Genomic DNA, 12499 nt, shown 5'->3' with positions numbered 1-12499 from the left:
TGGAGAAGTAGATGTGGAATTTTTGTTGGGATGTCCTTCAATCACCAATCGGTTGTGCATTTTCATTGAGATAGCCTTCATGTGTATTTCCAATCAGACGATAAGGAGCTGGGCTACTCACGTGACCAAAAAAGGTTATTGAACTCATTCAATCTGTGAGACCGTCTTGGGTCAACACACCGTACAGACCTGACCTTAACCAGGTACTACCTGATGGGTTTCACACGCACACACACACACACACACACACACAGGAAAGGACCACAAGATTTGCTATTCTGATGAATGGAAATCGCGAAATCTGCTTACACTGGAAAAGCAAACTTGCTGAACTATAACAGGACATATCCAACGAACGGCAACAGAGCTGTCGTAGAATTGTGTTCAACAGAGCGGAAATACATTGCAGCGGATGGGGCAGAAGGGAGAACCAATCTATTCAGAATAATCCTAAAAAATGTTGATCTGAATGTGATTTTGCAGAAGTTGATCCCACTGATATAGCTGAGATATCACCAGATCAACTTCAACAAGTTCTTCGAAAAACCGCGCTTCAAGTGTACAAGACTACTGTCAACTGCTTGAACTCGAACCCTAACTTCATGTATGTGGATGAACCGATTGAGGTAGAAGGTAAATTTGACTATCTGGACAAGATTATCAGTCCCGGTGGCGCATGATGATGATGATGATGTTTTCATCTGGATTGGGAAGACCAGAGCAGCTTTTGTGAACCGGAGTCACCTGTGGCGTGGACGTGACATCAGCTTATCCTTCAGGGGTCGAGTTTACAACTCTGCGGTGCGCTCCATATACGGCCCCTGCGCGCCGAGGGCGTCAAAAGACTTTCAGTGTTTGACCATCGATGTCTTCGGAGCATGGTCCGAGTCTGGTGGGAACACCGGATCAGCAATTCTGAAGTACGTCGAATGGTATTCGGGATAAATAACTCACCTTGGTTAGATGAACTGACCACATTGCATAGGTTGAGCTGGCTTGGCCACGTGCTGCGTATGCCAGTCGACTGACTTCCTGGAAGGCTGTTTTTGCCACAACCACTTGAAGGGTGGAAGAGAGCCAGAGGCGGTCAAACGATGACTTGGCAGCGAAGTATGAAAGCCATTACCAGCAAACTCAGCTGCGCTGGTCATTGACGTCTTCCTGGATTGGAGACATTATCAGACATGGTCCAGCCGCGTCCCCAATGGCGCTCATACATTCAAGCTAATGCCTTCAATGCACAGCTCCCTTCCAAACCCCCCACTTAACAGTCCACCTTCAGTGCTGTATTCACGCGCTAATTTATCAGCTCCCGCCTCCAATGCGCAGCTACAACCACTGTGCGACAAGTACGGCGGTTATTACTGCTGACAATGATGATGATGATGATGATGATGATGATGATGATGATGATGATGATGATGTTGGGCGTACTCCCAATCATTATGGTGACGACAAGACCCTCTTGATAGCGTATCATTCAATCATCTCTACGTTTTCTGTCTGTGCTGAGTGTAGTCGGCACCTAGTTTTCCCTTTGTCGCATCTTTCGAATTTTTCGGTCGAGCTTGCAAACCTACGAGCTATACTGTTCGATAGCGCTTAGTTTCCACTGCTTGGTTCTTACAGGTTCTTGATGTCAGCCGTTCATCTTAATTGTGGGAGCCAGATTCTCTTCCGGGCTGCACAGGAGTTTATATTTCAGGCTCTCATAGGCCACTTGTTTTCATAGGCATACAGGAGATCACCCAACAGGGTACGTGTGACCTTTTTTCATTATTTTAACTCATGGATATCATTCTAGGTTGCTGTGGTTACTTGTCATTTATTCATGAGAAACAGTTGACTGCCTCCAACATTTAGTGTGACAGTTCTCCCCTGTTATTTATCTTACATACCTGGACCCGATCCACAGCCGCTAGTTTGGTGTGATAATTTGTTTAGGTAATACTGAAGGGTACATTCGAGATCGAGATAACTCAGTGGTTAAGACACAAACTTACTGATCGGAAGGTCCGTGTTTCGACCCAACCTCCGCAAACTTACTGATCGGAAGGTCCGTGTTTCGAACCCAACCTCCGCACATCGACTGCTTCTGTCTGTGTCTGGGCAACCTAATAGCATTTCGGTCCTCTCTCTTCCTTCGGGTGGCATGCCCGCTAGGCGTCGAAAGGGTGTTAAAGCTTAATGGTTATTTTTCTGTTCACTGGAGTCTGTTCATGCCAATGAGGTTATCAAACGGCAACCAACCAAACGCCTTCAAGAGCCAGCGTCCATAATCGTATAGCAAGGCCGTCGGAAGATTTTTCATACGACTGCAACAGTAGCAAAGTGCCTTTCATATGTCATAAATAAGAGACTGAGTTAGGATTTACTTAGGCCCCTGTCAAAATCGACTCAGTTTGCAAGTAAGTGGGTGAGATGGCTCAGTGGTTAGAGCGCGAAGTTACTGACCGCAAGGTCCGTGGTTTGAACCCAACCTCTGCATCATAACTTCCCCTATCTAGGGTTGGGCCGCCTGGCAGTATCCTTGTGCTTCCTTTGAGTAGCATGGCAGCTAGGCTTCGGAAGGGTGCTACGGTTGATCGCAAGTGAGTGTAGTTCACCTTTAGCAAGACGCCTTCCAGCGTCTGCATTCTTCTGTATGATTTGAAACTACTTTCGAGGGAACTATCCTCCAAAGCTTAACCCTCCACCAAAGACGTGACCTTGATCGATGGCTCAGTATTCGTTTTTTTGGGATACACAACTCTACCTAAGGGGTACCGATATATCAGGAGGTAACATTTTGCCCCAGTGGTTAACCCTCCGACTGACGGACAATGCTTTTTTGAAGTCTCACGGGTAGTGGCTTCTCATGAGACTTGTGTGGATTTTTGCTACTTTATTATAAGCCTCAGCTTGTTTCCTACTACTCACGCTGTTGGAGCAACATGGTGGTAGCTTGATTTGTTTTGCCCTCTAAACTGTTGAGCTGCTCAATTTCGCTACGACCAAGGTGCATCCGGACAAGGTATCTCAAGAGAACCTAAGAGAATGTAATATAAATATGGGATTTGGATATCAGGTATAATGCTTTAAATTACACCAGTAAGGTGCTGATCAGTGTTCAGATGCTTGTACAACTACTGAGAGATTACACTTACAATCTTGCATAAGCCAAACAGTGTCTTGGTTATATTATTTTGCATTTCACTATCACCCGTCATCTGAATTTCGCAATCGCGTTTTTTTGGGGTGACGTTTAATCCAATCGTACACGAAAGGTTCGGACGGGTGTGACGAATATCGTACTCATCGTTTGCACTTAATAATCTGCAGGTTGCACATCCTAACAAAAGTGTGTCGAATGGAATGCAGTTCTTGCGAATTATGGAACTGCACATGTATGTGTTCAATCCGTCCTGTCATGTTTTCTCGTTGTTCTCCTTAATTTAACATCGACCGCAGTACAGAGGCCAAAAGACGTTTCTTTCAGGGCCACATAGGGACATATAAGTTGTCCAAGCACGCGTGTGAAATGTGCATCGTCGGTTGTACGAGAAAAGATCGTTCACCCTATTAAGTCTCGAGAATGTCCTCTATATAACGATTCGAAACCAGTGAGGTGCAGTGGTTGGTTCTTACCGTTTAAGGCCACTTGTTTGGCGACAACGGTGGCACAAAACAGCCTATGTACTTCAAACACTAGCATTTATTGGGCTGCTGCTTAATCAGGCAATAGATCCGTATTCGTGCGAGCCTTACAAATGTGCACTTGGCGAAAACGCAGATCCGTAGTTTACTTCGTACTGTTTCTGCTACCGTCGCTCATGTAGCTTTGACCATCTTTTCACTTTGGATTCTTGGACATCTCATTTAAGTGTTCAGAAATTGAGTTTGTGTAAAACCACTTGAACTGTACTAGCGCGAATCATGTCGGCCGAAGATAGTTTGCCTGTTGGCTTGGTGAGTAAGGTACCGTATACCACTGATCCATTCGCACTTCATAGGCGTTTATTCGGTCTCATGTGTTCATCATTTTATGCTTACCGTTAATCCCTCGTGTGTCCACTTTGTGTTAATCTTCGCTAATCGTATTCTGCAGATGCAGTGTATTGAAGCCCACCTTGCAGTTTAGTTCAGTTTGGAGTGCACAGTTGTTTTCTCCTCAGTGGTTAAATGCTTTAACAGTGATGCATTAGCCAATGTTTTTTTGGAATAAACTTTCTGTGTCAGTAGACGTAATGATGACTGTATTTGTGGGAAATCGCTTCGCTACAGGGCGTGTTTTTCGCGTGTTTCCATCCCAGGAAGACAATCTGCCCAGCACGTATGTCCACAAAACGCACTCCTTCGTCTGGGAGGAACAAATGGCAGCCACCGGGTTCTATAAGTTTTTCCGCTGCTCAAGACGAAGATATAAGTGGTCTGGATGAAGCGGTTCAAAGCTTTAGTAGAGCTAACCAAGCAGTTTTACCGAATATTTCGTCAGCCACTGGACCTGTGAGTGCTTACTTTGCGTGCTGTGATATCCTAGGCTGGTGATGTGTTTTTAGAGCGTAGCATGTGCCCATTTAATAGTGTCGTTCAGCTAATCAACAGCTAGTTTCTGTTGGAGGAGGTAGTTATCAGAATGGATATAGGAGGAAATACGTTCATAATTTTTGATTAAGGGTCAGACTCCTTTCAGTTTCGGCACACTACGAGAACTGAACGCTTTCACCTTATTGTGATAAAGATTTCATCCATTTCTACCGAATAAGTTTGACTGTCTTGGGCAAATATTTACGAAGCTTGACTGGTCACCCTTAGTTGCAGTTTCAGATGATTCATTTGAGGCCTTTTTATTTTCGGGTTAACTACTTTACTCAACAACTACCTGATCCTTCGCCGGAAATGCTCTTTTTCCCAAAACCGCTGCGGGCGGAATGAAAAGTTCTGCGTAAAAATGCATTTTGTTGTGTGTATGCTCACATCAATAACCACCTCAATCTACCTTCATTTTGTCGTGATTTTTGTTTGACCCTCATTCTCAGTTATTGGTGCACATTCGATTTTAAACATGCGGCACTGTGGCTTCAGCTGTTTGTTGAGAATTAGCGGCTGTCCGGTTTTCCACTCTCACGGCATTCGAGAATGGGTTAAAGGAATATATGACGGATAACTGCGTGGCAGTTGTGCGTGTAGTGAGTAATCGAAGCACCAACGCTGTTTTGCATTACAAGTAGGTGTAATACAAATGCAACAGGCGGCCAGAAAAATCAACGGAATATCGAGGAATCCGAAGAAGCTGGTAAACTGAGCGTATTTGCTATCAACAAACAGTGCGCGAAGCACGGACTAACTAGTGCGTTCTTCTCTGGAGAGACACGGGAACTACCTCTTAGTTACCGTTTATTTTCCTGAACACAAACATAAGATGACCAAGTGGTTGTACGATCGGCTTCCGGTGAATAGATGGCTAACTGAAGCACAGTTGGGCACCTACAGGGCCCTGCTGAAGTACAGGCATCGTGACCCCTAGCCGAATGTTGTGTGCGTCAGCTAGGTTCATTCAGCTGTCCGTCATGATCGACATCGATCACATCCAGCTAGTTGGTAAGGCGTCATGAACCCCTTGCCGCGTGCAAGTCGTATGTGTTGGCTAGTTCCACACAGCAGTACGCTCTGATCGAGAATATGATCGCCCTGGCATGTTTTGCCAGTTACAATGGAGAACTGTGCTGCAGTTTACCGCAAAACTTGACCTACGGGTACAGGTCATCATCTGTTCTTCAAACCTCATGCGAGTTATGCAAAAATAATGAACTCATCTATCGAGACGACCGCATTTCTCGAGACCCCACAACACAGAATTCGGTATGCGTCCAGTCAAGCAGAATATACATAGCAAAAACTAATTGCGGGAGTGACACCGCACATTTTGCGTTCACAAGCACAGTGTAGACCGTAGAAAGCCCAATGAATTATTACGGCTGCAGAATGACCTGTGACTTTCGTCCATTGTAAGCAATTAACGTTTTACTGCAGTTCGCAAAATCTTATTCCATTAGGCACCGTTTTTCCAATCGGTGACTGGCGACCTTGACGATTCGCTTACTTGAACAAATCATCCATGTAGATAATTCGCAGAAAAATTCATTCTTCAGTATGCGAGGTGATACCCATGAAAACTTTGTGGTTTTCAAGAACTCAATTTCGTTTTGCGAATACCGTGCGGCCAACAACTGACTTTTCTTTACTTTTATTAAAAGCCGCGCCTTTCCAATCCTGTAACTTTGGCTCCCGATTCTGGACTACAACAACCAGCTCTTGATAACAACTCCCCGGTGTCGTTTGAGCTTGCGGTGGATGCCACTTCAATCATGGATGATGAACTGGGATCGGTGGCGGCGCAAACATCCGTGTCTAACTTACTGATGGACGCTCTAAATGATGGGCCATCTGACGTCACTGTCGCTGCGACCAAGCTGCAACAAGACACTGTTGCTACAGATCCAATCGTAATCACTGGGCGATCGTTGGATTCCGAAGCAGACGTTCTTGTGCACCATGTTTTACCCAGGTAAATTTGGTAGTCAGTGTTTGTTTGTGCACTTATCTCCTACTCCACCTTAAGAATTACAGCCACGGGCATTTCCTGAGATACGCACACTTGTAGTGGCGTGATTTTTCTCGTTGACGTACCCTACTAGATATACTTTTGGTAGTTCCTTGGTCCGTGTTGATGGAGTTAAAACTGTACACAGTATCTGTAGACAGATGTTACTGTTCTGTTACCACACGGACGAGAGCAGATGTTCACGTGAATCACTGCTAGAGCCTAGACATTCCTTTCACTGTCGTTTGTTTCTTACGGATTAACTAGTGCAAGTGCACAGCAGTCCGGTGATTACGTGTTAGCGACTGTTTTCAAAGTGTGTAACTCTCCCTGCTTGTTGAAAACCCTCAGAGATAAAACACCAAATGTGTTTGCCCGTGGAGCTAAAGCGGGCATGAAATTCCGTTTCTTGTCAGATATTTGTTTTCATTACTGGAGAATTTGGTGTAGTCAATTAAAATGTCCTGACACTCTACACCAGCGGAGGCCTAAGGTTTAGAAAAATTCAAATTCCAAGCCTACGAGTGACGGGTATTATGTGTAGTACATGTTGTTTATCTCAGAATGCTGTCCAAAGCTACTTCAGCTTTTCAATGGTACGTTTTAGTTGGAGCCCACTGAGACCGTTTTCATAAATTTCCGCTGTACAGAGGGCTAGTTCTCTGTAATATCATTCTTAATGCTTGGTTTTGATCAGGCTTAATAGTGGTCTTGTTCACCATTTCCAACTTTTTTGTGATTCACCACGATCAAGCCCTCATTTTTCAGTCTTCCTATTTTATATGAATGCATTGGTGGACGAGTGATTTGGCTGTTTATGATGCAAGCCAATCCAAATTCGAATGGGCGATCGGTATGTTCAGATGGTGATAGGACGTAGCATTTATTGGCCGTCGTTATGTAACTTTTAGAATGGATGAATCTTGTTTTGTATGATTACGCTAAAGAATCCCGCCGTGCAGTGAATGCCAAAGTAGAGATAAGCCCAGGACAATAGCATACTGGTTTTTAGGATCGAGATGACGGGTGCATGTTTGGAGTATCCATCTGATATGTGATTTAGTGTACACCAGTCAGTCAATCACTCCTGGCTTTTGTTATCTCATAGCTAGTTGCTGTCCGATTTTTAGTCGGAAGATCGTTTCGCATTTGGTCATTCAGAAGGGAAAGTTGCGCTTGCTGCTGATGCTATCTCATAATTGATGAACCTCGATTACTCAATCTGTGTTGTTTTCGCACGCGTTGTCGACTGTTTTTCACACAATTGTGTATCGTCTTCGTGTGTCTGAATTGTTTTGATCTAACCGACGCGTTCATTTTGTGCCCGCGCAACATTTCTCAGATCTTCTGCACCGGATATTTGTATGGTTCCTACTGCGTCCAACTTGGATGATCCGTTCACCTCTCCATCTGCACCAATCCGGCCACCTCCGTTCCAACCACGAGCCCCACCTGAACCGGTGGCAGCCGCAGATATCCACGCACTCTTAGATTCCTTTACACCGCCTAAGGGGAATGGAATTCTTGATTCAGAGCCCAGCAAGCGGACAGCGCCGCCTATACCACCTTGCTTTATTGCTCCAACCAGTTCATCTAGTTTGGAGGAAGATCCGCTGAACATTAGTGATCAGGTATGAGTGTACCAGGTTGATGACCGTTCAAGTAACTTCGTGGTGCTCATATCTTGCTATTACTCGGTAAGCGACCATGGTGTTGGAAGCTTGCTGGGAAAGCTTAGCGTATACGCGAGCTAAAGGACTTTTAAGTGAAATACACATATGATTATAGTGTTATATATGCCTGTTGGGGATATCAATATCCCCCAGAAAACGCTGTTTTTATGTGTGCTAGCGAACTCCTGGCATCTTCAAGGTCAAACTATGAAAAATCAATGGCCTATTGATACTCCAAGAAAATTCAAATCCGACCACGTACAGGGTACCATTCTTTCCACGGACTTGGGTTCGGAAGCTCCGGGCATCGCCTGTTGATTTGTTTTTGGATTATTAAAGTTTGTGTCCGAGGTTCTCGTCTTCTTACTATTCGCCGTGCTAGGAGTCTGTATCAAGCAACATAGCTGGGGATAGAGTATTGCCACAATCCGCATTATCATATTGTTTGCTCGCTGCGTGACCGAACCGTAACATATTTGGCGACGCAAGATGGAGGCAGAACAACTCAAAGTAATGTTTGAGCAACAACTGCAACTCATCAAAGTACTTACGGAGCGACTATCAACTACATCTTTGGCTTCACCGGCGGCGTCGAGTGTCCCACAGTCGGTTGATGGAATCGCTGGCAGTATCAACGAATTTTGCTATAAACCCTCAGCTGGCATAACGTTTGATGCTTGGTTTCGTCGCTATGAAGACCTGTTCAGGGTCGATTTTTCACTTCAAGATGATAGTTGGAAGGTTCGCCTCCTGCTCCGCAAACTTGGACCCGCAGAGCATGATAATTTGAGCTGAAAACTGAGACAGCTTCGAAAGAGGAGAGTGTGACCGGCAGCTCAGTATTTGATCCAACACTTCTTCCCAGGCGGTGGACAGACCGACGCCGCCGCCAGCCGGAGCGTATCCAGGTCGACCCCCGTCGAGTACGCTACTGACTTTTCACAAGGGGAGGTGTTGGGGATATCAATATCCCCCAGAAAACGCTGTTTTTATGTGTGCTAGCGAACTCCTGGCATCTTCAAGGTCAAACTATGAAAAATCAATGGCCTATTGATACTCCAAGAAAATTCAAATCCGACCACGTACAGGGTACCATTCTTTCCACGGACTTGGGTTCGGAAGCTCCGGGCATCGCCTGTTGATTTGTTTTTGGATTATTAAAGTTTGCGTCCGAGGTTCTCGTCTTCTTACTATTCGCCGTGCTAGGAGTCTGTATCAAGCAACATAGCTGGGGATAGAGTATTGCCACAATCCGCATTATCATATTGTTTGCTCGCTGCGTGACCGAACCGTAACAATGCCATCCATTAACGGCTAACCAATTTCCAAAGTCAGACAGCCAATCATCTGTCTGATTTAGGCGCTCTACTGTTTTGGAAACAGTTTTGCCATAGGAAAGATCTGCTGCCAAGCACCAGCTTCTCCGGGGCATTTTGAGCTGAGTATTGGACGCTCAGGCGACTCGGTCCCCTAGCTAGCTAATACTTTGCACAGATATGCCGAAAACCACGTATCTCAATTATCCACGGATTCCATGATCTCACCATCCCGATGGGGTATACCTTGCATCGAGGATTGTTTTCGATAGTCCCTTTGAGCTGGACATCAAAACTCCAATAATTTTTAGACGCATCTTTCAGATTCGATTAAAGTGTAATTTTTAGAGTCCTAAACGTTGCATTACTCCGGCATGGGAAATTTTTTGCGTTCCTACGGCACGTCGGTAACGGTCTCATAGTTTACATTCGTTCACGCTATTTTTAAAGAGTGGGGCTGAGGGCGCTTCTAGCCATCGAAAAACTGAAATTTGTTTTCGGTGGTCATCAAATGAATAAAGAAACGACGTGCAAAGCTTCAGTTGGCACTTTCTGGGAACCTGTGTAATAATTGTCATTGACCCTTGTCCAGTTGACAGACTTACTGTTTCGTTTCCTGTAGCGGGTGCGGTAGTCACTCGTAGTATAAACAGCTCCTCAATTCTCACGCACGATCCGCGCACCAACATGTGTGTCCTCGTCTTAGTTTTCTTCAGTTGCTTGAACCTACTGCTAGTGGTCTTTAGCAACCTTTAATTTTGTGTATTGCCTCAGACTGTAATCAGAAACGAACCAAGCGACCCACCCCATGAAACAAGACTGACGGAGCTATTTTTGTAAAAGCAAACGTGTGAAGTTGGTTCGATATTGAGCCATCACAACGCAAATCGGCACCGTCCAACTCCTCTCAGTTAACCGCCGATATGTTAAGCTTCTTCACCACCGTCTAAGCTTTTTTNATTTGAAGCGGTTCAGATCCTAGTCTAGCATCTCCGTAGAGCAATTTAAGCATTTGGAGAAACCGAAGGGTAATAACAAACCAGTTTAGTCCTACTTATAGTGTATGTTTTAATATTACCTACGCCTACGGGGCGGATGCACGCTGACCTTCTTTAGGGAAAGTGTGATCTACTGCAACAGGTGTCCAAGAGAAGCCTTACTTTAACAAGTACAGTCATTTGCATACCAACTTATTTTTCACTTGAGACTCACCTGAGTCCCAGCTGATTCTCTGATTTATGGCATTCAACTGAATTTGCTGCATCAGGTCGCCTCGTGTTTCAGTTGATACGGTATTTCAGATGTCCTAATATATTGTACAGACTTAATAAGCTACTCATAAGCTTTCTGGAAACTCTTCGACAGTCAAAGATCGGTCGCGTCATTCTTGGGGACTGCGCCTACCTGATGAGCCCCAAGAAGGGCGAAGCCGGTCGTGGGCTGTCGAGGAGTTTTCAGCAACCTTATGAGTAATGTGTTAGGCCTTATTTTGCTTTCATTGTGTTGTCTTACGCGCATGTACCCAGATACACTTCACTGGACAGAAGTATGTTAGTTATTGAAGCAGTCTCCACGAGAACGTGTTATTTAGTGCCTTTCGTCGCACGACAATTTGAGTGACGCTCGCGAACATGGGTTGTAAATGTGATCATCCCCTCTGCAATGACCACATCCGTGAGAACCTGACTCTAGGTACTTCCTTTGATGCTTTCCAAGAGAAGCGACTTTGTCTATCTCTTGGAATGCTCTTTCCAGGGGAAGTAAGCCTTGAAGGCACGGATAAATCATTCAACTAGCGTTTAGGCGTAGCTAAACTGACATCCAAGGATGTATTTGAGCTATACCTGAACAGTTCAAACAAATCAGAAAACATGACAGAACCCACCTTATAGATATTCAAGGATTAGCTTCAATTATTATTAGTGTAAGTGATTTTTATAAAGCACGGAAACTGGAATTTTTATGCCTGTCAGTTTTGGAGATTAGACTATTAATATCATAGTAGTCACTTCTGGCTGCTGGTTAATGGCCTTGTCTCCAATGAATATGATCCATAGCGCGTCTTGGGCGGTTCTTACCATTAGTGCTAATCTGATTGATTCACCCTAATATCAGAGTATCCTCGTTAAACATACCATTCTGGTTTTAATCCTTTATCTGTCAGCCACTGTCTTTTGGTGGGGATACGCAACCGAACGATGGGGCGTCAATGTTTCCTGATCAGACACACGCTCCTGAGTTCGGCAGAGGTGCATCCAGGTCTAGAAGCGAATCTCTGGGTTCCTTGGGGAAACTAACCACTCATCTTCCTCCGACAGCTGCGACTGTTGCTCATAGCTCTTTAAGTGAAGATGTACCACGTGTGACAAGACGCGTAAAACCTCGTCGGTCCCCAAAGTCTGGTACCAGGTAGGTTTTCATAGTCTACAAACTCCCCATTCTCTTCGCTTCTTATAGGTTAGTATTTATTGATCAGTACGTATTCTCCAAAAAAATAACTGCTCTTAGACTTCCTGGGCAGTAAACCTGGGAATTTTTCTTATGTTCAAGCGGAAAACTTATTGATGGTTCAGCTGCGCTTCATACCGTGTACTCATGCTGCATCGAAAGGCCTCACCGCGAATATGTGCCTATAATGCGCACTTTTGCAAGCGACTTAGTTATCCGCTCAACGATAATTTGGTGAATTTAACGGTTCCACTAAAGTATGGTGTTTCTCTAATGAAGCCCATTCGCTAGACCCGGACAAGCCCTGTTATTGTGGCATGTCCTATTTGGGGTGGGTCTTTTTCAAGGACACTTTTGCAGTACTGACGAAGCGATTCAATTTTTGATTAGTTCACAGATGACAACTTCTTGGGATTATACTTTGGAATGAATGATGTCTTCCTTTAGAAACCGGACTACTGCAACATTCTTATCTTAGC

The 12499-nt window shown here is 44.7% G+C and overlaps 1 protein-coding gene across 1 annotated transcript in view; it reads left to right on the top strand.

The window, feature by feature from the left end:
• Positions 1 to 485: 485 nt before the first annotated feature.
• Positions 486 to 12499, top strand: part of T265_15298 (hypothetical protein) — a gene marked incomplete at both ends in the record, with an annotated part of 44944 nt that continues 32930 nt past the window's right edge. Inside the window, 6 exons of the mRNA XM_009177464.1 lie at positions 486 to 633; positions 665 to 920; positions 4293 to 4485; positions 6237 to 6547; positions 7926 to 8214; positions 11737 to 11981. Coding sequence (XP_009175728.1) covers positions 486 to 633; positions 665 to 920; positions 4293 to 4485; positions 6237 to 6547; positions 7926 to 8214; positions 11737 to 11981 — 1442 coding nt within the window. The remainder of the gene's footprint in view (positions 634 to 664; positions 921 to 4292; positions 4486 to 6236; positions 6548 to 7925; positions 8215 to 11736; positions 11982 to 12499) is intronic.

This window comes from Opisthorchis viverrini (assembly GCF_000715545.1).
Source record: "Opisthorchis viverrini unplaced genomic scaffold opera_v5_426, whole genome shotgun sequence".
Taxonomy (NCBI): Eukaryota; Metazoa; Platyhelminthes; class Trematoda; order Opisthorchiida; family Opisthorchiidae; genus Opisthorchis; species Opisthorchis viverrini.
The sequence above is the reverse complement of the archived record's forward strand: the minus strand, read 5'-3'. Positions and strand labels throughout refer to the sequence as shown.